The sequence below is a fragment of the Poromitra crassiceps genome (genome assembly GCF_964638095.1).
Source record: "Poromitra crassiceps genome assembly, chromosome: 15".
NCBI lineage: Eukaryota > Metazoa > Chordata > Actinopteri > Beryciformes > Melamphaidae > Poromitra > Poromitra crassiceps.
The window spans coordinates 35,960,682-35,986,125 of NC_139634.1; the positions used below are offsets into that span (position 1 = coordinate 35,960,682).

The window sequence follows — 25,444 nt, forward strand, 5'->3', positions numbered from 1 at the left end:
GACAAATCGGCAATGCAACTCACTACTATTAGGCCGTCTTAATGGATTTGACAGTGCAGGTCATCAAGTTGATCTGACTGTGCGGTTGGTAGAAGTGATCAGTTCTTTGCTTATGTACATATTCTTGTAATATGTCTTTGTTTGTTTGTTAAAGCGCACAATTACTAATTTAACACAGACTCTCCTGTTCAGGTGAGATCTGATATGATCTCTTCCAAAACCAAAGTCCAGCTCATCAAAGTTCGTCAGTGTAATTATAGTAGTGTAGTGTGAATGTAGTCAATGTTGTCTTTATTACCTAAAGTATTGTGGTGTATTCACACTCAAAATGGCAGACACCGTGTTTATCTTAGACTTAAATCTCTTTACAGATGTAAAGGACCACACGTCCATAACTCTAAAGTGGTTGGTCCTCCAGTCGCTCTGGTTGCTACTGCTACAGTAGATGATAGCTGAATTGGAGTAAAAAACAACAACAAAAAAACATAATTTTTATGAGCTGATTATGTTGATCACATTTGAATTTGGATTCAATTTGGGACAAGGGTAACTACCGTAATAGAAACTTTCTTTGCAGTGAATCAACAAAATAAAGTTCCTTAACGTTTAAGTACAGTTTGAAATAAAATACAAGCATCTAAGATCTGTGAAGAGCTTGACTAAAAGTGCATCATTATTTTTCCGCCGTTGCTTCACAGCTCATTTTTTCAGGACAAAAGGTCAGTTCCACTAAAGCTGCAGGGTGCTCGCCCTAAATGAGGACCTCTAGTGACCAAATGGTGTATTACCACTGAAGTAAACAGCCAAGCTCAGTTAGACGACCCTCGATTTAAATACATTGCTTTGAATTCACAAAACAAAATGGTGATATGGGAATAAAAGACACCCATGCACTGTATTGACACTCCCTCAGTGGTTGATTCTTTAGCAACATTATGCATGTAAATATATGTTTTAGTTGTCAGTCACCTGGTCATGATTTTGTGTAACACACAACTTCATTGCAACAAAATTAACCAGATCCCTGCCACCAGTCTTTCGTTGCTTCTGTGCGCTGGCTTTGAACTCTTGTTTTTGAACTCTTGTTTTGCCCCTCCTCATAGTTTCTTACAGTTGGACTAATAGTTTTGCCAACATGAATCTGCAATCTGCTGGATTAGTGACAGTAGAAAAATGTGTTCCTGTAGCATCTGATGCAGATCTTGCTCACAATATTCTCACTGCTCTCTCTATGTGAGATGTGTCAGCAGATGTGAGTGTTGCAGAAATCCCACATTTTGCTGCAGGCCAGTTGCAGTACTGCTGCACTTTTGCTAGTTGGAGTTGTGTTATAAAAAGTCTCAGTTCAGTCTGCATGCGAGGAAGAATTGTCTGCAGTGGCTGTTGTTGCCGTACTAATTAATAGTGTTTATTTCTAAATGGATCATTTGAATTAATTGAATGTATTGTTTATTTAGCAGGGACAATGCACAATACATGTATTGTACCAGATATAGCTAAAAGCTCATTTTCATCTGTAGTCCCTGGGCGGAGGCCATCAATGATGCGCAGGTTAAAGAGATAAAAGATAGTTGTAGTAAATCAAAACCTTACACTTTTGTAAAAACAAAACAAAAAACAGACGCCATAAGACACCATACTAAAGACTAGAATCAACAAAAACAAAAAATAACAACCACTCCAAAACAAACAACAGAAGAACAATACTAAAATCTCACTAGGGAGAAGTGATGTTGATTCTAAAGAGCAATTCATGTTGTGTGTGAAGGGAGTTTACACTTGACTATATTTTCACATAAGAGTCTATGGAAAGAGCTCCTCTGATATAACCACGTAGGTGTTGATTTCTTCTGATCTTATTTCCCCCCCAACTTTGACGAGTTGTGTCGAGCCCGTTCCTCAGTTGAGCCCGGATGACAAACCAGCGTTTCATGATGGATCCCTGGAGGTGTTTTGTTGTGTGGTATTGGGAGCGATCATGTGGTCTCTCTGGGCGTCTCTGTGTCGTCCTGTTGGCGTTCAACTGATCCCGCTGCGAGCAGATGACTCACTTCCACAGTCTAAACAGTGTAAATTGCATGTGTGAGTGTTTGTGATTGTGTGTGTGTGTGTGTGTGTGTGTGTGCGTGTGCGTGCGTGCGCGTGCATACGTACGCGTGCGTACGTACGTGCACACTTGTTTGGTTTGTGCCACATCCGGACACACTGTTTGTTTACAAGCCTCTCTAAACAGGGGAAGCCCCACTGGAACAAAAAGGGCTAGTAAAATTGATTACGTGGAATAATAAACACGCAACTCTGCCCAATATCAACTGAAAAGCTTTTTGGTTAGCCTGCTATTTGACGGCAAAGATCAGGCGAGATCATTTACATCCATTTCCCCCCGGCTAGACTAAACGGACTAAATGATTTACTCGCCAAATGTGTAAAGTGATTGGGTTAACACGCTTAGCGAAAAGCCCCCCAAAACCTAAATATTCAGCGCTCGAGCGTTATTTTCTCCGACGCGATTGATCTTCCCGACTTGACTGGTCCAGGAAGCGAGGGAGCGGAGATTTGTCTATTGTGTACGAATGAGGAGGAAACAATGGCGGCGTTTTGTGTGTGTTTGCCATAAATTGAGCAGTGGAAGACGTGAATAAGCCAAACAGTGCTGCTATAACGTCTGCGTGCTGTTTACGCCCGCAGCCTTCCCATATAAAGCGCTTTTCCCAACTGCTCTGTCCTTTTAAAGACACTTGAGGAATTTCTGGACAGGTCACATAAATATCAGTGGGATCAGTATGTGAAGTTTATTTGGGGCCTCTGTTTATAAAATCCGGAAATGTTCGCCTTGTACTCTTTAACCCCGGCACTTACCTTTACCCAGTGACAGCTGTGTGTGTGTGTGTGTGTGTGTGTGTGTGTGTGTGTGTGTGTGTGTGTGTGTGTGTGTGTGTGTGTGTGTGTGCGCGTGTCTGTGCGTGTGTGTGCGTGTGTGTGTGTGTGTGTGTGTGAGACTTGGGCGTGCGTGTGTGTGTGTGTGACTTGGGTGTGTGGTGCGCGGGCGCGCGTGTGTGTGTGTGTGTGTGCACACGTGTGTGTGTGTGTGTGTGTGTGTGTGGTGTGTGTTTGTCTTTGTAATCTGTGTGTGCGTGCGCGCCATGCACACTTAAAGAGCACATATTATTGCGGTGTTTCAGCTCCGGGAACAGATGTTGGGTATTGTAAATACAGGTGCAGAGAATGTTCCGGAAGCCCCGGCGAGTAATGAAAACGTTCCTGTTTTTTTTCTGTTTTTTTTTTTTTCTTTTTCTTTAATGGCGTAATGCAGAAAGTATTTCACAATTCATCCGAGGACATCGCCGCTGGAGAGCGGCGGCGGCGGGCGGCGCCCGGGGGCGTTGAGCACGACGCACGACAACACGCACTCTTGGCTCTTCCCTGACGACGTGTGGAATGCACTGTCGAAGTGCAGATGGAGTCCTTTTGACACACCTTCATCCACTCTGTGGGCCGTGAGCTGCTGTCTCTCTCACAATGGAGCTCTGTGAAGTTCCCCTTTTGAAGTCTTCCAATTGGAACTTTTAACCTCCACACACTTCCTAACTCACCCTCCCCCCCCTCTCCCTTGGCAGAGGCAGATCCCACAGCGAGGTTGCACAACGACTATGATATACTATGTGAGGGCTTGAGAGGGTTGTCAATACCAACACACCTGTCTTGGCTTTAGATTAGCTTTAGCAACATGATTGGTGTTTTTTCACATGCTAAAACGAATAAATCGACAAATGCGACTTATTCTATATAGGAGGAATCAGCGTGACGTCACGACGACGAAACAGTGCTTCTGGGTGCCACTGCAGCAGAAGCTAGTTTTTTAAATCAAGCTGAAAAGCTGTGCCAAAGAAATGTTAATATCTCAAAAAACTATGCATCACATTGCTTATATTGCTTATATATATGCAGTTTTTTTAAATGTGTCAATTTAGTGAAAAGTACAGCCTGCTAGAGTGAGTTCCTGGCTCCATAGGGTCCCATTATAAAGGTTGAAAAAAGTATAAAACATAAACTGTCAAACCGTACAAAAGAAAACTTAAAGCTGAATTAAGGTGATAGAGTCCTAAAAGTGGGGACTCATTTAAAGTTCAAATGGAGTGTTTACCTTAAAGTATGAAGGAGTAGTTTAGAGTTCAAAGAGAGCATGGGTTCACCATGAACGGCAGTTGCACCCGGAAGTATAGCCAAACCGTTTGTTTCCAAACATACGTCCTACTAAAAGTCTTAACTGATTAAGATAAGAAGATTAAGAGGATAGCCTGGGAGTAGAACTCAATGCCTGTGGTATCTCTGTCTCGGTAAAACAAGGAGCACCACCCAGTGACGTAATCTGTTACTGCAACTAAAAAAATTCAAAATCCAAAAACGCAGTAGGCTTTTGGAACCTTCCCATTCACATGGTGAAGGTGGAGGTTAACGTTTAAAATGTATTTGTATTCCAGTATTTTGCATGTTGATATATTACCATAGAGTGTATAAATATATGGACATACCTACTGTGGCGTCACCCATTGGTTTTTAGACCAACTGTTTTGAAGCCTCGAGGTTGGCATTTTCACCGTCGCCATCTTGATTATTTGCAGCAAGAAGTGATGTCAATTTGGACGAGAAGAGCTACAACGAGTCCTGCTATTGGTCCGTGATCGGCGAGCTGCCCGATCACTTCTTTTGCAGTCACCCCCTGCTGGCCATTCAAAAGAATGCTTTAATGGAGTTTGGTTTAAAGAGTGTGATGCAGGTGGGGGAAAAAAAATCTGAATTTACATGTTGGGGGTCATGATTAGTACATCATTAGTGACATCACAAGAGGAGAACGCTCTTCTGGGGATGACACAGGGATGCAAACTCATGGAGAGTGAAAAAGGTGACAGGCACCAGGGCAGACACAAAATCATTCAGTCAATTGCCCTATTTTGGGATAAAGAAAGGTGACTAGTTTGCGGGCATCCCGAGAGGGAGTTCCATCTCAGGAACAGTGCCCTCTGCAGTTTACCAAATCAAGTCTAAATTCAACTATGTGTGGGGGGGAAAACCACATACCCCTTCTACATATTAATGCAATGTGGTCTCAACCTGCACCATGCTCTTTAAGTTACTTCCGCATTGGCTTCACAAACGGGGCTACGAGGCAGCCCCACTGTGTTCACTCACTAGACATCTCTGTTGGATGTCAGCTAGCTTTATTTGTCTCTGTTGTGAAAACAGGATCTTTATTTGTGACGGTAAGCGGTTGCCAAAGGCCTGGCTGTGTCGGTGTTCCCTGGTCGCCGATATAGAGGTCGAAAAAAAATCCCTCCTTAACAACCCCTTCAAACGTGCTGTTTAAGGAAACGCCGGCTGCAATAAAGCCTGATGTATCCGCTAAAAGGAGACCGCTTTTCCTGCTCAAAAGTGCTCGAACACATTTGTTTTTCTCCGCAAACAGTTACGAGAAGCCATGGGTTTCGCTGATGGCAGCCTCTTCAAAGTCCCAAGTCCCGTCACTCTTTTTGACGTCGTTACATGTGGTGTCATGGCGAGTTGAAGTGTCTGTGAGCAGAAATGTATTGTATTCTGGGGCTTTTTCGGTTGCTTTGCGAATACCGAGCGCCAGTTTGGCGCGAGGGTCAGTGGAGGTGACCCGGAGAGGGAGGCCTTGATTTGGGGGGGGGGGGAAGGTCTGTTTTTGGACCCGCGTAATTAGGACCATCCCTGTTGAGAAACCACAAATAACCGCTCTCATCTCCTCTCCTCCGCTCTGCCTGGCCAATTTCAGCTCTGTGAAATGAGTTTCTCCCCCCCCCCCCCTCTCTCTTCCATACCTAGTTTGTGCCCTGGTGTGATGTGTTGCAAATGTGCATTCTTGTACGTTTAGGGGGCCCCTTAGTCTCTATTCCCACTAGATCTCCGGCGAATTTGAAACATTGTGGAAAGAAGGAACGAGAGAAAGCAAGAAAAGAGTCCACATAAGGTTCAGATTAAATTGTGTTGTGTTGCCTCTTTTTTTCTGTTCCCCCCCCCCCCCTCCTCCTCCTCCTCCTCCTCCTCCTCCTCCTCCTCCTCCTCCTCCTCTTCCTCCCTTCCCATCGGATGTTTTCATAACTAAACCAAATGTGCGCTCGCAGTCGGCCAAGAGCCGTCAGGAGAGAGAGAATCCCTAAAGCTCAATGTTCAAGTCACATCATTGAGCGGAGTTTCCGCTGCCCTCCGGGGGGGCGTCCGTCCACGCTGGCTCCGGAGCACCGCGGCTTTACGAACCCCCCGTTCCCCCCCTCTGGTCAGGGGCAGCGAGGCTCCACGTTACTCCTGGCAGCGCGCTAGATAGGCTGCAGACGCTCTCTCAGATGATTCTCAGTGAAACTTAACTTAAACTTAATGTTTATCGGCTTCATCTTTTCAGTCCTCAGGGCTTGCATGTGGCCGTACTTGACTATAGGCCCTTTACACTACCGCTATTAGGCCAGGGATACTCAAATTGCTTTGGCCGGGGCCCACTTTCATGAAATGATAGGAGGCCAGGGGCCAGTTATTAAACAAACAATATCAATTTTTCTGTAGCGAATTGTAGGTTTTTGGGGTGTCAGCCGGAGTTTAGTCTGACAATGTTGTGCACACCGGATAGTTAGTTAAGTTAGTAAGGTTAAGTACATAGTACATACATGTGCCTGGGTAGTGAGCAGACGGCGCTATTTGACAATTTAACTGGAGCTCAGTCAAACTTTATTTCACGTTAGTTTTGATTGTGAATTAGATTCTAATTCACAATAAAAACCAACGTGAAATGATTAGAGAAAGGTCGGGGGGGGGGGGGCCACTCTGCACCCTGTCGCTGGGCCGCATCTGGCCCCCGGGCCGCAAGTTGAGTATCACTGCTATAGGCCCATACGGTATTTCCCTCTGTGAAAGCAGTTGTCTGCACACGCGGTAGCGCTCTCACATTCTGGGTTGAGTAGAAAGCAACTGAGGCAGAAATGTGGAATAGATAACAACACTAATGGTCCTTAACCTTTAACATAAGCCAACGTTTCTCCACTCACGGAGCTTCATCACATGTCCACCTAGGAGAGGGCCTACCAAGACACAACATTGTTTTCCATTCCATTCGATGTGTTTTGGAGCAAGGCAGTTGCGCAATCTACCTTTCCCCCCGTTAAAACTGTATCGAGGAAATGTTTCTGGCTGTTTTCAAGTGTCAACCAAAGTGTTTTGGAGCACAGCCGTTTCGCAAGTACACCTTTTCTGCCTCATCCCGTCTTGTTGTTGCTAGCGGAGGAGGGGGTTGTGTCCTCTCAGAGAGGGAGCTGAGGGTCTGGGCTTGGGTTAGTGTACATATGGTGTTGTGGCTGCTGCTCCTCATCTCCCTCCTCCCTGCATCCTCCCTCTCCACATCCTGTCCTGTCCTGCCTGCTGCCTTCCACTTGGACCAGATGTTTTTGTGCAGCCTGTCTGAGCAGCAGCGCCGCGTCTGAAGCACTCACACAGAAGAAGAGCTCAGGCACACAAGCCAGGTGGGATGGATGAGATGTTTGGACCTGTGGGGATCGAGAGAGAGAGAGAGAGAGAGAGAGAGAGAGAGAGAGAGAGAGACATAGGGAGGTCATACACCAGGGAACTGGGACTGGGGAACACATTTAGGGCTGAGTATTGCTTAAAAAAAATGACGATACCAGTACCAATACCAATACCAGTACCCTTAAAGTGATACCGATACCAATAGAATACTTAATACAACATTCCGTCGACTTCACCACCAGACTGTATGGGCTTGTAGCCGCTAAGTGGGCCAATCACACTTCACGTTCAATCGAAGAACTGCTGCTGTGATTGGCTGTGTACAAAAAGGATCAAATGCAGATATTGTTTGGCTCGAAAATGTAGATACTACTAGGAACTAGGTACTGGGTTACTTATTTCCATCCCCGGCCCTAGAACGCGTTGACCTGGCATACTCACTGAAGACAAACCCACTTGCATTAATCGTGCTCCTCGTTCTCTTCCTCTTCTCTCTCTCTCGCTCCCTCCCTCTCTCTCTCTCTCTCTCTCTCTCTCTCTCTCTCTCTCTGTCTGTCCCTTGCTCGGTCGTCGGGGTCCTGGAAAATATAAACAGGATGCAGTGTTGTCTGATCGTAAATCCCCTCTCGTCTGCTCCCTGGCCCCCAGCCCTGGCCCACGTCCGTTCCCCTCCAGCCTCACCGCCCCAACTCGCGCACAGAACCTCCCCCCTTCAACTCAGAAGAGGAAGCCAAGAGTGTGTGTGTGTGTGTGTGTGTGTGTGTGTGTGTGTGCGTGTGTGTGTGTGTGTGTGCGTGTGCGTGTGTGTGTGTGTGTGTGTGCGTGTGCGTGCGTGTGATGTGTGGCTAATAGACCGGTACCCAGCTCTCTGAGGATGCAGACGGTGTTGTGGTTGGTTTTGTAACTAGTAATCATTGCCCTCAGTCAGCGTGTCATTCGCTCAATAGACGACCTGTCCTCCCACACCTGCGCCGCGTCAATCTGCACAGCTGGCCACAAGCTGACTGACGCACACGTGGGGGTTTGGAGCTTCGCCGTGGCTCCGCTTTTTGGTCTTTCGCACACATTCCTTCCCACCTATTTGCTATAGATTGCATGCATTCTTGCAAACAGACCTGCCTACACACACCCCTGTGTGTGTGTGTGTGTGTGTGTGTATGTGTGTGTGTGTGTGTGTGTGTGTGTGTGTGTGTGTGTGTGTGTGTGCGCGCGCGCGTGTGCGCGTGTGTGTGTTTTTCTGTAATTGGAGGTAATGTGAATTGGGGTGAAATGACAAGCCGGGGATGGAGAAGAAAGATCCCCTGTGTGCTGGATTGATGCTCTCTGCAGACGTTTGACTCTCAGCTGGTCTTTGTCAGGCACGGCTTTGATAATCCGTCATGTCGTCCTCCTCTTGATGAGAAGTGCTCGCTACCTTTTTGAGAGAACCATCAATTTGTGATGATGAACACACAGACTGCAGTTGCACACTTCTATCCCCGTGACGAGCATGTCAAGCGGTTGCCTTGATTTTTCTTTCGATGTCTTATCCCTCGCTGGGAATGGCGTAAAAACTCTCCCAAAGCAAAACGCACAAATCAAGACGGAAAATTCCAAGGAGACACCGTCACCAGAGAGAAGTCCTGAATCCATCTTCATTTCCCTCCCCGACGTTGATAGCAACTCAAGCGGTTGTTAAAACGGGATCCCTGTGACAGGAAGGTCAACGGTTTGAATCCCCTTACGTAGCGGGGAATTCTGGAAGGGAAAAGGAAATGAGTAATGATCCCCGAACTGTTGTTTAGCTGCCGCTGAGCAAGGCACTTGACCCCAGCTGCTCAGTGTCCCAACAGGAGAAGAATGTGGCTTTACAGCGCAGGTCCCAGGCGTCAGGGAGTGTAACTGTTTCAATGTAAAGCAGAAGAACAGGAGAACATGCTTGCTTATGCTTAGAATATCATATTGTATCTCAGTGGTTGAACGTTTCACATCAAGGACCCCTAAACTGACACAAATTAGACCATAGACCCCCATCTGATAAGATTGTGTCCCAGGGTCCTCCATCTGATGAGATTTTTTTGCTTATAGATGTGTTTTTTTTATACAGAAAGTGTATGAAACCCATGACCAAAATAGTCATACATTCTGTCATTGTGGTACTTATGGATGGAATTATAGTCCAAACAATGCTGGGGACCCCCTGGAGGACACCTGGGGGTCCCTGGACCCCACTCTGAGAACCACTGCTGTATATCACAGTATGTGTTGCTCCGGTCCTCCATTAGAGGAGACTGGAGAATTGTGTTAAGCGAATCCAATAAGTGAATTCAGTTTGAAGTGTAACACCGAAAATCCGGTGCTAGTTTTCAACATTCACATTCAACAAGTCTAACATCACTTTAACAAGTAGGCTATTGTTTTTAACCCCCCCCCACACACACACACACACACACACACACAGTTTAGAGTCATCTCCTCCTTACAGCTTAGGCGTCCTTACAGCAAGTCCTACACTACAGTATGCTTGCTATTCCTCCTCACTCATCAGTCCTCTCAGCCTTGTGGAGAGCTGACTTTGCCCGCACCTTTTCTTCCCGGATCAGCCCATTGTGACCCTTTAGCGAGGTGAATGAAGCACGGGCTCGTCCTCCACATTGGCACATTGCTGTCTTCTCCGCTCGACCTCTTTGTTTGCGAGACTGAAGCCGCGGGCGTTCAAAACTTAAGCGCTTCAATTACACTTCCCTTCCCTTCGGCCCCATCTCTTTTCTCCCCACCGATAATATAAGCCCAATCGTTTTTGCCGTCAAAAGGGGAATTAGTGTTCCAGTTTGAGATGTGCGTTGGATCGCTGCGTGTACAAGCCTGAATGTTTTGAGTCAAGAGTTGGACTGGGTGAATGTGGCTTTGGAATCGAAACCCTCAAGCCACGACGACACTCGCACTGCTGGTTAAACAAACAAACAGCAGCTTCCGATCCCTTCCTTTATCCCAGTAGATATCTCAAATCACAATCTTTCCGTCCAATTCACCGTGACTATTATCATCTCTAAGCCTGGGTCTTCTTCTAAGAGACAAACTGGAAACACGTTTTTTAGAAACTCGCATGTGACTGATCACTTGGTTTCGGTCTCTTTCAGATGTAGTACTGGATTGTTATTGATTTTGTTTGTTGCGAGTCCAATATGGTTTTTAAACATTTGTTAAAGCCTGTCTAATATTAGTTTGTGTTATTAGAGTCAGCAGTGCAGGGGTAGATTTGAACCGTTTGTCTTTGCATTTAACTTCATAGAGAAAAAGTGTCATGGATAAACTTAGGGTTACTTTTCTTTGTCTTCTTCCTCGGCTCTGTTCATTTTCATGATAGTTTGGAGGTGAAAGATTCATGTTGTTATCAACCCGTCTCTCTGTGCAGGTTTGCATGCGTTGAAGAGAGCTCTGGGAGGCTACCAGCAGCTGTCGGACCAGCAGCTGATGGGGAAGGTGACGGTCACTCTGCAGGACCTCCAGTGGGCCGCGTCCGAAGTGAAGCCCAGCGCCATGAGGGAAGTCGCCATCGATGTCCCCAAGGTAGCACTCTATGTCTGTGAAGGAGTTGCTGCACTCGTGGGAAGCTATAGAGAGCCAAAGTGGAACGTCACTTCCTGCTTCAGCACTGTACCAGAGATTTTCATCCACCATTTATTTTCCCATAGACATTTCGTAAAATGCTTATAAAAATAGTTTTACTTGTTCAAACCAAACGGTACAGATATATTTAGAAACAGGAGAGATCGCATAAGATTTCACTCGGACCAAAAGGTAAAAAAAAAATGCGGGTTTAATTTAAGAGAATATTTTAACAATGTTGTTGTTTTTAAGTTGGACTGAGTGAAATGTTCTATGGTCTCTCCCGATTCTAAATATAGCTGAACCGTTTGGTTTGACCAAGTAAAACTATTTTTTATAAGCATTTTACGAAATGTCTGTGGGAAAATAAATGGTGGATGAAAATCTCTGGTACAGTGCTGAAGCAGGAAGCGATGTTCACTTTGCCTCTCTATAGACAAGACATAGATTAGTCAGGCCCTGAAAAGTCATGACAATGTCAGATAGAACCATTCGATAGAACAGATATTTTGCAAGTGTCATCAACGTATGTTCTTCTTTCAGTCAGTCAGACACATGTTTATTATCAAGCTTGGCTGCTGGTGAAGCTAGTTATCTCTGAACACAAGTGTGACCAAGTCAACTTTGCCCCGGGTCCCGAGTCAGTCTCACGTCTTGAGGCAAAAGTCTTAAGTCAAGTCCCAAGTCTAAATGTAGATTGCCAAGTCAAGCGCATGTCATTATTGCTGTAACAAACACTTCAAGGCTCCTACATGTCCGCTCTGCTAGCGGGGCTAGCCCTTTAGCCAACTGGACATGGTGGATGCCTGTTGTGCATGAGATCTCCGGATCGAAACAAAGTACAAGTCAAAGTCAAGTCACGCCTCACCAGAAGTCAAGTCTCAAGTCTTCTCTGCATGCATCTCAAGTCTCAAGCAATTAAGACTAGAGTCCCCACCTCTGCCTCTGCAGGAATAATAACCACAATTCAACAAATCTCCTAAATTCAGCTACCCAAAGGAGGCTAAGTTGTGTAATAAGTACGGTAAGTGGCTTTTGAATCTGCTCTTCAAGAAAACACACGTTTGAACATCAGCAGTGATGCAAGTGAAATTGGAATTTGGCGTTGCATGTCAGAGAATACTCATGGAAACGTTGATGGTACTTGCTTCTCTTGCCTCATCACACGCGCCTGCCCCAGTTTGAAGCATCATCCTTAATGACACAATCTATATGTTTGTGATCAGCAGCAGTTGTGTCTCAGTTGCATTCAACCTTGCAGTGGCCCCGCAAAGAAGGAGGCTGCTTTTGCATCACGCAATCTTTGCCTGGTTTAAAGCACAAAACACAAAAGATCAACCAAAACCACTTAACGCTCATCATCAACAACCGCTCTCATCTGGCGTGGAAGCCCCCTCCTCCCTCCTCTCCCCCCCCTAATGCACATCCACAAAATCCCTTAACTACTCTCTGGACCACTGACCACTGAATCAGCGCCACTTAAAGGATGGGGTCAGGCCGAGGAAGAGGAGTGGAAACGACCCCGTGGCCATTTTAGCCTCCTCCGAAGCGGAGATGAATCACTGTGCTCTCAGCGGATAGGCAGAGGGAGGGAGCGAGAGAGGGAGGGAGCGAGAGAGGGAGGGAGCGAGAGAGGGATGAGAGGACAGCGGTGAGACTCCAGGATGTTTTGGAGTTTGCATGTGCAAGACATAACTGACAGGAAGAGGGCTAACATCATCCTCCACCGGTAATTGAAAGCAGATCGGGTCGCCGGCGGTTCCTGCCAGCAACTAAAAAAAGAGAAAAGACAGAAAAAGAAACGTCCTTCCTATCCCCTAAAGTCCCCCCCCCCCCCACACACCTCCCCTCCCCTCTCTGCAGCACTCTGCACTGAGCTCACCCAGAGACGTTCAGCCCCCCCCCACCTCCCCTCCATTCTCTGCAGCACTCTGTCCTCCCCCCCTCCCCTCCACTCTCTGCAGCACTCTGCACTGAGCTCACCCAGAGACATTCAGCCCTCCCCCCCCTCACCTCCCCTCCACTCTCTGCAGCACTCTGCCCCCCCCCCCCCACCTCCCCTCCCCTCTCTGCAGCACTCTGCACTGAGCTCACCCAGAGACATTCAGCCCTCCCCCCCCCCCACCTCCCCTCCCCTCTCTGCAGCACTCTGCACTGAACTCACCCAGAGACGTTCAGTCCTCTCCCCCCTCACCTCCCCTCCACTCTCTCTGCAGCACTCTGCACTGAACTCACCCAGAGACGTTCAGTCCCCCCCCCCCTCACCTCCCCTCCACTCTCTGTGCAGCACTCTGCACTGAACTCACCCAGAGACGTTCAGTCCCCCCCCCCTCACCTCCCCTCCACTCTCTGTGCAGCACTCTGCACTGAACTCACCCAGAGACGTTCAGTCCCCCCCCCCCTCACCTCCCCTCCACTCTCTGTGCAGCACTCTGCACTGAACTCACCCAGAGACGTTCAGTCCCCCCCCCCTCACCTCCCCTCCACTCTCTGTGCAGCACTCTGCACTGAACTCACCCAGAGACATTCAGCCCTCCCCCCCCTCACCTCCCCTCCACTCTCTGCAGCACTCTGTCCTCCCCCCCCTCACCTCCCCTCCCCTCTCTGCAGCACTCTGCACTGAACTCACCCAGAGACGTTCAGTCCTCTCCCCCCTCACCTCCCCTCCACTCTCTGTGCAGCACTCTGCACTGAGCTCACCCAGAGACGTTCAGTTCCTTGCGGCGGGTTCCTGGAAACGAGAGAGAAGAGGGAGTTTGAGCTCCGGACTTGATTATATCCACATGAGTGCAAACATTTGTTTCTAATCCGTTTTATATAAGAAACTTCCAGTGGTGCCGGACGAGTACACGCCTCGAGTTCCTTCGGGAACCTTCTCAAATCACGTTTCTGCAGATTTCAGCTTGACGGATTACGCCCGTCGATATACATTATATTTACACGTGAATAACTCGAGTCGGTTTGCTTAATCTTTTGTTTATTTTGTGTCCGGAGGTTATTCTTCTTGTTTACTCACCCTCTTTTGTTGTTGTTGTGGTTGTTGTTGTTGTTGTGAATACTCATCTTCCACCATGCAGTCATATTTTGATCTGGCAGCTGTGCAGCAAAGCCAGTTGTTCCTCTTCTTCAAACTTCCTCCTCGTCTCTCTCCAGAGTTTTTGTCTGCGAAGTTCCCCCGCGCACCGCACCCGCCTCTCAACCCCATCAAAGGGCCAGAGCCTGAGAGGCCCCTTGTAAAGTTCAGAAAACAACAGTAAAAGATAATAACTGGGTCTCGCGCAAAAGCAAAAAGCAAGGGAGGGAAGAAGGGGGGGAGAGGGGGGGGGGAGAAACACAACACAGTGAGGTGTGAGTCAAAACATCGCCCTCTAATTCCACAGCCGCCTCATTCGTGACAAAAAGCACCTTGCAATTAATCCTATTTTTTTGTGTTTTTTATTGTTATTTTCCCCCCAGAAACGTAACACAAAAAAACAACAGGGGAAAGACAGTGGGGCAGATGAGAGCGTGCGTTGTCGCGCGGCACATCTGCTTCCTCAGTGGAAAAGACAGGCAGCACCTGAGCGCCAGGTGATTGATTTGTGCTCAGGAGGAGGAGGAGGAGGAGGCGGGGCTGGAGGCCTTTAGCTTGGCCCAGCCCGCGTCCAACCAACACTGTTTCCAAGTCGTCCTTTAGCATTTGTTTTGATTTACGTGGGGTGCCGGGTGGGCGGGGCTTTACCACATTATGGCAATTCGGATAATGTCGGGTATGCTGTCACACGTCGCAAATCACAGGAAAGTGTACCGCGTTAACGTTCAGATTCTTTCTTGCCATTGTCATCGCTGATTTATTGATTGTAATCTCCTATGAGGTGAGCACCACCCATCGCGCTCTCCAGGTAGGTCCAAACAAATACTAGGAATTCTCTGCAAGTACTTGTTCGAGCTGCTTTAGTTATTAGGGAGTTTAAGCGGTGACGTTTTAAGGATGGCGACGGGGGTTCCAACCGGGTTGCCGTAGTCCAGAAAGCAGATATCACTAAGCTGCGCGACACCAAAACGCTACGGATACTTCCTCCTGAGTGCTGCCGGCAACAGCGGACATGCCTATGAACAAAGAAGAAATTCAGTCAAATTAGATCATTTCAGCTAATATTAACTAATATATTCTTTATGCATACAACTCCTAATGATAGAATTGAATATACACGGAATGACAGTGCCAAATACGATGAAAACTTGTAATTCACATGCTAACAGCTCGGCGTACTGCCGGGTGCGTCAAACTACTCCTCCTCCCGTAGTCGGCAGCTGGGCTACAACAGGGGGGAGGCGGCTAGATGGAGTTGCGCATGCGCAAAGTGGCTCTCGATACCGTTTAAACTCCCTATTCTCACACTGACACGACAACCCGTAGTCGACCATACTGTAGCTGCTACATATTGGATAGTTTCATATGATTTATTCATAATATGAAATATATTCACATTCATGCCAGAATGTGTGTACTTTGTGTACTTTTGGTTGACGTTGAATTTAGTTGTCTTATCAAATGCCCCCCCCCCTCCCCCTCGTTCTCTTCCTTTCCTCACCACCTGTTCCGCCATTGCTGCGTCCATCAGCCTCTGTTTTACTCTGGCCTTGATCTCCCTCTGCTCTCTATTTCAAGTTGTTTCTCTTTGCAGGGGCGTTCAAGCTCCCTCACCTCCTTTCCGGCCTATCTCCTCATCTCTGCAACACTCCTCTCCCCCCCCCCCCCCTCTGTCTCTCTCTCTCTCTCTCTCTGTCTCTCTCATTCGGCGCTGCTGTCCATAAATTGTTCGGTATTTACAGTATGTGGCCAGACGCCAGGTTTCCATTAGGTGCTTCGTTCCCCGGAGACGGCGCCGGTGGCCTGGGATGTGTTACCTCAGGATGGAGAGAGAGAGAGAGAGAGAGGGAGAGAAAGAGAGGGGGAGCGGTTAGTAGGGGGAAGAAGAGAGCGGCAGGGAGGGGGAGATGGAGGGGATTGGCAGTAAAGAGAGGAGAGATTGAGAAAGACAGAGGTAGGGAGAGAGAGAGAGAGAGAGAAAGGGAGAGATAGAAGGTAGAAGGGCAGAGTGAAAGAGAGGTGGGAGATGGAGAGAAGGAGGGAGGGAAAGAGAGTTAGGGAGCATGGTCAAGAGAATGAATGGGCCAGGAGGGAGGGAAGTACAGAGAGAGCAGGAAGGAGAGATGGAGTGTGATAAAGGACAGAGGGAGCATGGTAGATGGAGAGATAAGAAAGAGGACAGGGGGAGAGAGAGAGAGAGAGAGAGACATGGTCATAGGGAGAGAGGGGCAGGGAGAATGGTAGAGAGAGCAAAATAGTTATAGAGAGAGAGGTGATAGGGAGATGTAAGGAGGCAGGGTGATAGGGGGAGAAAGAGAGGGAGAGGGAGTGTGGTAGAGAGAGGAAGGCAAACAGGGGGAGGGAGTGGAGTAGAGAGAGAGAGGGAAGAAGAGAGGGAGAGGTAGATAGAGGAAGAGAGTATGGATGCGCGATATTGGATCTTTTGCAGATATGGCGATATTTTCCAACTATTTTTGTCCGATTGCTGATACAGATACTGATCATATATGCGCACATTTTCCCACCTAATTTCAGAGAACAACACGTCTCTCCTGTAGTGGAATTAACTATTGATTATATTTCGATGGCCCACTGGCAGATGCAGACATAAATACAATGCTTTTCAAAATGTTCACTGGACAAAATAAGACAACTACTTCAGCTTCGGTTGTGTAAAACATGCCATATTTCTTTTAACATTTTCTTTCAAACAAAACTGTAAGATTCTTCCTACTTAAACAGGCTTGGATGATTCTATAACCCTGACGTTAGCCACCACAACCAGGGCAAATTTGACATATTTCACAAGTTTTAAAACAGATCAATAATGTCATCTCAAGTCAAGCATTTGGGCATAATTAACGCGTCATTTTATCGGCCCTGTCATATCGTTTCGGGCCGACGCGAAATTTCATTTCAAAGCCTTTATCGGCCGATACCGATGATGACGTGCTGATATCATCGTGCATCCCTATAAGGCAGGGAAGAAAGGATGAGAGAGAGAGCATGAGAGGAAGGTGAGGGGGTCGGCGAGGAGCTGCTGAAACACAGAAAGGTTGAGAGTTCCTGGGAGGAGAGCTTCTCCTCCGCTTATCTGCTTTATCTCCTCCGGTCGTCCTCTCCATCCCTCCCTCCCTCTCCATCCCTCCCTCCCTCTCCATCCCTCCCTCCCTCTCCTCCTCCGTCTCTCAGACAAACAGCTGTCGGCCGACTCCCTCTGTTGTTTTTACGCGCCGGTCCAGCGTGTCTCTCTCTCCTCCGCTTCCTCCATCGTCTTCCAAATATGCTTTTATTCCGCTCCCCGCCTCCCCCGGCCGGCCCCCCCGGCAGTAATCTGGAAGACCTCGCCATTCCTTACGGTTTACTTCAGCGGTCAGAAAGTTGAAAGGTCCTCTCTGTGTGTGTATAGATTATGTGAGCAACACCAGACGTCAGCGTGCAATCACAACGTGTTTGGTCTGTTGCATTTGTTGTTGGCGATGTGTTGGAGTTTTGAGGCACCGCAGGCCGGGGCCGCACGATACTCCACAAGCAGTGAATGAGCTTAGACTGAGCTTAGACTGAGCTTAGACTGAGCGACTGTGGGCTTTTATTAGCCTCAAATATTCACCAATCAATCTGGTCCCCCTCCAATATGATGCTGTTTCTTTGATTGCATGCTATATTTATTGTCTAATTGATTCATACTACTCTGGTTGGACCATGAATTGATTATAATGTAACATTTTGATTAAGCTACATCATTATTATGGTTGTTTTTAATATTATTACCTGGGTTTCTATGGAGAGTGTTAGTGGAACATCGTGGTCTAAATGCAGTTTCAGAGGCTCTGGGTAACACTAAATGCTTGTGTATATATATAGTATTCTTTTTGTCTAACTTAAAGATATTGAATATCTGTACAAAATATTTGAATCCTAAAATTTTGGTATCGAATTGGCCTTAAAAAACCTTGTGTTGTGTTGTGTTGTGTTGTGTTGTGTTGTGTTGTTGTGTTACTAAACCCTCATGTCGCCTGAGATACAAAAGTATCAAACTTCATGGTCTGCAGAGGACAGTTGTTTCAGTTTAGTTTAGTTAAGTGAAACTTGATTATCCCTTATGAGGAAATTGGATTTGCAGCAATTTCATTACAAGGAACCACAATAAAATCAATACATGATGCACAGATGTCCATCTGTGGTTGAAAGTAGCCTGTGTTGGTTGCAGTCAAATATGACAAAAGATGCACTGTGATTATATGAACATTTTTAGTGGACCATGGTATGAGAAGATGCACTGCGATATGAACATTTTAGTGGACCATGGTATGACGAGATATATTTGTGAAGGAGCTGCTTAGCTTGCCAATTTGTGCATTAGGGGCTGTTCAGTTCACAGACAGCGTTTTTTACATGAAAAAAGTGCTGAAGGGAGAACTTTTTTGTGAGGAGAAATAAAAACAAATGAAATTTGGTCATACTTGGTCTTGTACAGTTTTATACGGTACAGTTTGGGGTCATGGTGGCCCCACCACAGGCATTTAATGTAAAAGAATCTCATAATTCAAATACAAATTATACTTTAAACTTTAAGTATACTTAACGAGTAACTTCACCCCAACTAAATCTGCCTGACTAATTTTTGAAAAGTAGGGTACTGAATTGACCTTCTGCTATTGGCTGGTGTGTGTGGCCTGTGTTGTCACCTTCTATAGAGTACAACTGGTGGTGACATCACCTGGCACATAGACCAGCCAATAAGAGAAGGCCAGATCGGTCCCCTATTTTCCACCATGAGGTGTCAGGCTTCAACAAACATTTGGCTTTGGGGTGGCGTTACATCAATGGTTACAATGTGCTGTGTTTGGTGACTTACATTGGCTTTCTACAGCACTATATGCTGCCCCATATATGAGTACCATATCTTACTACCCTTTGCCCTTTTGAAAACACACCTCCAAATTCCCTGACCACCCCTCGTTCCCTGGTCCCAGGTGCGCTGGTCGGACGTGGGCGGGATGGAGGAGGTGAAGCTGAAGCTGAAGCAGGCCGTGGAGTGGCCCCTGAGGCACCCCGAGGTCTTCACCCGCATGGGCATCCAGCCACCCAAAGGAGTCCTGCTGTACGGGCCCCCCGGCTGCTCCAAGACCATGATAGCCAAGGCCCTGGCTAACGAGAGCGGCCTCAACTTCCTGGCTATTAAAGTGAGTTTTGCTCTTTATGTCATCATGCTATCTAAAACAGTGCTTATGTATAGCGGAGGAGTTCAAATCAAAGAGGGGTGCTGGGCAAAGAGGCTGTTGTTTTCCCCAACTTTGATACCAAAATATGTAGAATTAATAGAAAAATGCGTAGCAGGTGCGCCTCCTCGTATAACCTTCTTCTGGTCCGCTGCTCTGCCAAAGACTACAAACCTTCAAATGAACGTCAACACATGAAAACACCGCAATGGCAGCGCTCCAAAAGCCTCACTCCGAAAAATAGGACAAGACTTGACCTCAGTTACGCCGCTTTTAATTGATGGCCGACATGTTGGGAATAATATGCTTTTTCCATGCTTTTTTCTTTGAACGATTTGATGCACAATTAATGGCTTGTATTAACCAGAGCTTCTAAAATACTCGTTTCACTGTCTTTTTTTATGATTGACGATTGAGTCATTTCATTTCAGCGTGAGGCACTGGGGCTATTTTAGGTTGCTGTATCTAACAAACATCTGCCGTAATGAGCCATCTTAAAATAAAAAGTGCGTCTCTGTTTTGCCCAGGCCCTGCTAATAAAGTTTTACACGGGGTCTGTCTTTTCTGAAAGATAGCTCAAATCTTTCCTCACTGTGTTTAACCAAAAGAAAATAGCTTGAAAGCTCGAAAGCACACTTCTCAGTCCATCATATAAAGGATAATCATAGTTCAAATGTATTTAAATTTCACAGCAGACAGATTTTTGCCGTCCTCTAGTTTACCACTGAACTTCTTTGTTTCTATACATTATATAATAGCAATGCACCAACATATTTAGTGTATGCAAGTATGCAGCGCAGCGGTCACATCAATGGTAGAAGACAAAGCAATACAGAAAAATGATCACAAAATTTGAAGTGTATAATAAGTGTAGTCCTATAAAGTGACATATGATGGGGGGGTAGGATAATGTCAGGGGGGTGGGCGTGATGAAGTCGTAATTCGTGGGGTCTTTTGGGTGTCGTTAAAGATGATAGATATATCACAAAAAATAAATGCTTTGTCGCTTTTCCGTACACATAGTACATACAAAATATATGAAGTGTGCGCCTCACAGTTGGAGATGCCTTCTCTGATGACCTGGAGGTGGTCCGACGCTCCGCGGCTTCCTTTGCAGGGCGCCTTGTCTGACCCTTGACCCTGTGTTTGTCCTCTCTCATTCATCACCCCATTCCCTCTGCCCCCCCCCCTCCCCTCCCGCCAGCCCCCGCTGTCGCCCTGCCTCCGCCTGTCCTCCCCGGCTGACCGAGTTTGATTGATCAGCTCGTTGAAATTGTTGATCGCTGAACATTGTGAAAGGCGTCGCCGTGTGTGACAGAAGCTTCTCAGCCGGCGTCATTAAAGCCGCCGGCAAGCGGTGACGTGATTCGCTAGGCTCTTTTTTTTTAATAGGATGTAACGCTCGACACCGGGATGATGATGTCACCACGATGATGAGTTCCTTGCAATTCTTGTAAACTTTCCCCCCCCTCAACGTGCAATTACATGTATACTTACTGCTGGAATTTCTATAATTCTGTCTTGATAAGGAACCAGATGAGATGTGGAAATGTAAATTCCAGGAAATATTTAGGGTAATTTAATTCAGTTCAATTCAGTACAATACAATTAAGTACAACTCTATGTATCCCACATGGGGACATTCAAATGATGCAATTTGAGGTCCAAATATCATGAAACACAAGACAAAGAAATACACGTTACATATTAATGGAAAGAGACAGGACAGGTTATCAACAGTTGCCTATTTGCATATTTGTGCCGTTAAAGTGCAAATGACAGCAGTCAAATCCATATAGCTCAAATTAGAATCGTTTGTACTTGTCCCAGTGTTGAACATCCTGATTCTTATTTCACAGTGTTATTGCTTCTGGTACAAAGATGTTCAAAGAGAGAAGTGCATGTTAATCTTGTACTGTATCTTCTTTGAGGACCGGCTAAAAGAAGAAAACATCCACTCAGTCCCTCATGCAGAAAGCCTGTTCTCCAGCATCTGCAATAACAGGATCAGGTTTTTCCAGTGCAGCGGTTGCTTTGACATAGATACGTTATCCAGATTTAAATGTGGACACTTTAAGGCTCAGCCTGTTTCCTCTGTGTGAAAAAGCCCTATTATCATCTTGTCAATTTCAGTTTCCTCCCACTTCAGCAACACGCACACACACACGCACACCCACACACACACGCACACACACACACACACACACACACACACACACACACACACACACACACACACACACACACACACACACACACAGAGCCGGTATCTTTACAGTGTGAATGGTTTTAAAGGCACGGTGTCTCGAACCCAGGGATGAATGAGTCAAGCTCCACTCTTGACTGCAGGAGACTGCAGGGCTGCGAGTGAAGTGTCGTCTCCTCCGGCAGCACAGACGTGTTGAAAGGCTGGATTGCAGCGGGAGGAAGTGCTTTCTGACGGCTGAGTGGATGTTTATCTGCTTTGGAGGGAGGGAGGGAGGGAGGAGAGGGAGGGGGAGAGAGAGGTAGGAGTATGGGTTGTAGGAGTAGTGGTGGTAGTAGTCATGCTAAAGGGAAACTTCACTATTTTTCAATCTGGACCCTATTTCCTCGTATTTTTGTGCCTAAGTGGCTAATGGGGATACCAATTGCTGAAATTGGTCCACTATTGAGCGAGAGTGCTATCCATCGGGCCAAATGCGTACCCGTCAATGTGCTGTACGTCCACTAAAAGTGCTTGTTTTTGCCCGTGACAGGCTGAGATTCTCAAGTGTTTTTATGTGTCTGACAGTGACAACATTACCTTACAGAGAAATACAATGTTTTGTCTTGACCTTTCGCTGGTTCCGGTCTGTTTGTGACTGTGCGTAACCGAGTCTTGCTCAAGGAGAAGTCTCGCGAGAGTCTAGTCGTCGCAGGAAGACAAAGGTGGAGACGTGGGTGAGAGTTGGAGAGAGGAGTGCCGGGAGGAGTTTGTTGTGTTGGGAGTGCAGAACGTATTTAGCCGATTTCGCCAACAACTCTACCCTGCTTTACCCCTCGCTTCTCGAAGGAAACAGTGGTGTAAGTGGTAATATTGAGGGTGACACTGGAGTGGTTTGTCACTCCTGTCTCAGCCCACTCGCACAAAATACTCCCGTCCCATCCAAATCCCGTGCCCTTTTTTCCCCCCCAAGTCATGCACGCATGGTCAGTTGTCAACCAGCCACCAGAGCAGCCAGGGAAAGTACAAAGTAATAATAATAGTGTTTCTTCATATTAGAACTGCATGTGCATATTTATCATTTATATAAAAACTGGTCTATTGTTCATTCCTGCTCCCACCCGCTTCTGTTGACTTTTGTTTCCCTGTCCCGTCCCAATCACGTGAGGAATAGTGAAAATGACTCCCATCCCCCAGCGGGAATCCCGTAACCCACAGGACTCCCGAAAGAATGTCGGCCTCTGATTGGTAGTAGCAGTGATGATGGCGGTTGTGGTAGTAGTAGTAGTAGTAGTAGTAGTAGTAGTAGTAGTAGTAACAGCAGCAATGGTAGTAGTACAGTAGTAAATGTCGCAACCGTATACAGTAAGTGGTGGTGGTAGTAGTAGCGGTAGCAATAAGAGTAGTAATAGTACTTTATTGATCACGCTTTATTATTGAAATACCACAAGTGATAGACATAGAAAAGCACAAATCAGTACCCTGTACACAGTCAAAACTGAATTATGCCCCCCCCCCCCCCCCCCACACACACACACACACACACACACACTGTTGTCCTCCATGACATCCTCACACTCAGTTATTGTTTTGCTACCTTCTTATGTTTAAACTGCGAGTGGTGTCATGGCAGTGCAACAGCTACTTGGCTATGCTCCATCTTGTTGTTTGCTGTAAGTTGAAAGGACACCCTGTGCTTTAGCAGCGCTGCCAGGTGATACTACAACAAAGTCATGCTAATTAGTTGCGGGAATCCTGATGATTTAACGATGGTGGAAAGCTGATACTCTTAACATCAGCTTGCTTTTTACACATCCTGTCTGGGGATCGATAATTACAGTATTGTTTTCTTGGCATCAGCCATTGATTTTGCAATGAAAAAAAAAAAATCACACCACTCCAGCTCGAGTATAAACGAATATAATATAGTACTTGGATCAACATTTCAAGATGTCAGCATGTCAACTTTCAAGACCCAATACTTCAAACTTTACTTTTCCAGGGGCCGGAGTTATTGAGCAAGTACGTGGGAGAGTCCGAACGAGCTGTGAGAGAAGTAAGTACATGAACGTACATCACTTTTCTTACCTCATCACAATGATATGATCGGGGACAATTGTAGCTGTGTTCAAGTGAGATGAAAGGAAGATCGATTCCCTGCCTAACAACAAAAGGGTTGCAGGTTAGAGCCCCTGTGTTACCTCCGGCTTGTTGGTAGGGCGTCCATACAGGAACAATTGGTCATGTTTGCGGGTGGGAAGCTGGATTTAGGGGCATGTGTCCTCCTGCACTAGTACTTCCTCTGGCCTGTTTGGGGGGGGGGGGGGAGGGGAACTGCGGGGAATAGCTTGATCCTGCGACGTGCTATGTCCTGCCGGTGAAACACCTCGCTGTCAGGTGAAAAGAAGCGGCTGGCGATTGGAGGAGGAAGCATGTGCTAGTCTACAACTCTCCCGAGATTGGCTGAGGGGGTGGAGCAACAACTGGAACAGCAGGGGGAATTGGCCAAGTAAAATTTGGGGGCGGGGTCAGAAAAAAAACTTGATAAAAAAGGTAAACAAAGTGAGATGAAATGAAGACTAACCTGCCAACCAGTATTGCTCATGTTTGTCTCTGCTGTAACGTTGCTCATGTTGCTTGCAGGTGTTTAGGAAGGCGAGGGCCGTCGCCCCTTCCATCGTCTTCTTCGACGAGATTGACGCCATCGCCGGCGAAAGAGGAAGGTAGGCTCATCTCCTTAACGCCGTTGAGCCGGTACATTCTGTGCCCTGCCGTGTTTTTAGCATGGCCTGTGAAAAGAGATGGACGCAGTGAGTGTGATGTCACCCATCGGTTCGTGGACTCCTTGTTTTGAAGCCTCCAAGTTGGCATTTTGGCCGCCGCCATCTTGGTTCTCCCTGCAGCTGGTGTGAGACCAGGGGTTTCCCACAGAGCCGCAGCGCCTCCTGCTATTGGTCCGTGATTGGCGAGCTGCACCATCACTGGACAGGCGACCTGTCAATCACGCCCAAAACAATCTCCCCCCCCCCCCCTTCCTACAGCTGTCATGATAGGTGAAATTAGCTATAGAGACCAAACCAGGCTATCAACATGTTTATTTCTGCTGTAAAGTTGGGGGCATTTTAACATGGGGGGTGGATGATGGGGAACAACTCCCTTTTGCAGCCAGCCTCAAGTGGCCATTCGAGGAAGTGCATGTTTTGGTACTAAGCAGTTGGCTTCATCTGTCCAACAAACAACTCCCCCTGGGTTTTTAGGTTGGTTAGGTTTAGGCAGGAGGAGTGAGATGGTTGGGATCAGGGTAAGACTATCAGGGCAGGCTACAGAATCTGATGGGTCACCAAATACAATGTCACCAAAATCTGTGACCAGCGAAATGTGTTTGTTGTGCTTGTTGCTGGCTACAGTACAGTGTGTGCTCACATATTCTGATGGCTACTGTCAGGTCAGAAATGGTGAAATGACTGATTCTTTCCCCATAAGAAGCGAGCGGTCACACATTTGGTTGTAACACCGTGCTTTGAATTAATAAGAAAGACGCAGAGAGCCTGCAGACTCTGGCCCATGACACCGCCACTGGCTATGTGTGGCATTTCCTCCCCTCGAACTTCTTTACCTCGTTGTTCACTGTTCACTACCTCTACTAGTGTCCACATTACTGTCCGATGCTCTTTTCAATGGCCTGGTCATTCACTGTCGAGTAATGACACAGTCTACTGGAATGAATTGAGTCAAGCCCTCGGTCTGCCTCAATTTACCGGCAGTAGCCTGTGTCCCCGCGCCTGTGTCCCCCACGCCTGTGTCCCCCACGCCTGTGTCCCCCACGCCTGTGTCCCCCACGCCTGT

At 46.9% G+C, this 25,444-nt stretch overlaps 1 protein-coding gene across 1 annotated transcript in view; it reads left to right on the forward strand.

Moving 5' to 3' along the window:
- afg2a (AFG2 AAA ATPase homolog A) overlaps positions 1-25,444 on the forward strand; it is a gene marked incomplete at both ends in the record, with an annotated part of 166,113 nt that overhangs the window by 15,965 nt on the left and 124,704 nt on the right. The window contains 4 exons of the mRNA XM_083651875.1: positions 10,925-11,079; positions 19,168-19,377; positions 23,601-23,654; positions 24,242-24,321. Of these exons, the coding sequence (XP_083508001.1) occupies positions 10,925-11,079; positions 19,168-19,377; positions 23,601-23,654; positions 24,242-24,321 (499 nt within the window). The remainder of the gene's footprint in view (positions 1-10,924; positions 11,080-19,167; positions 19,378-23,600; positions 23,655-24,241; positions 24,322-25,444) is intronic.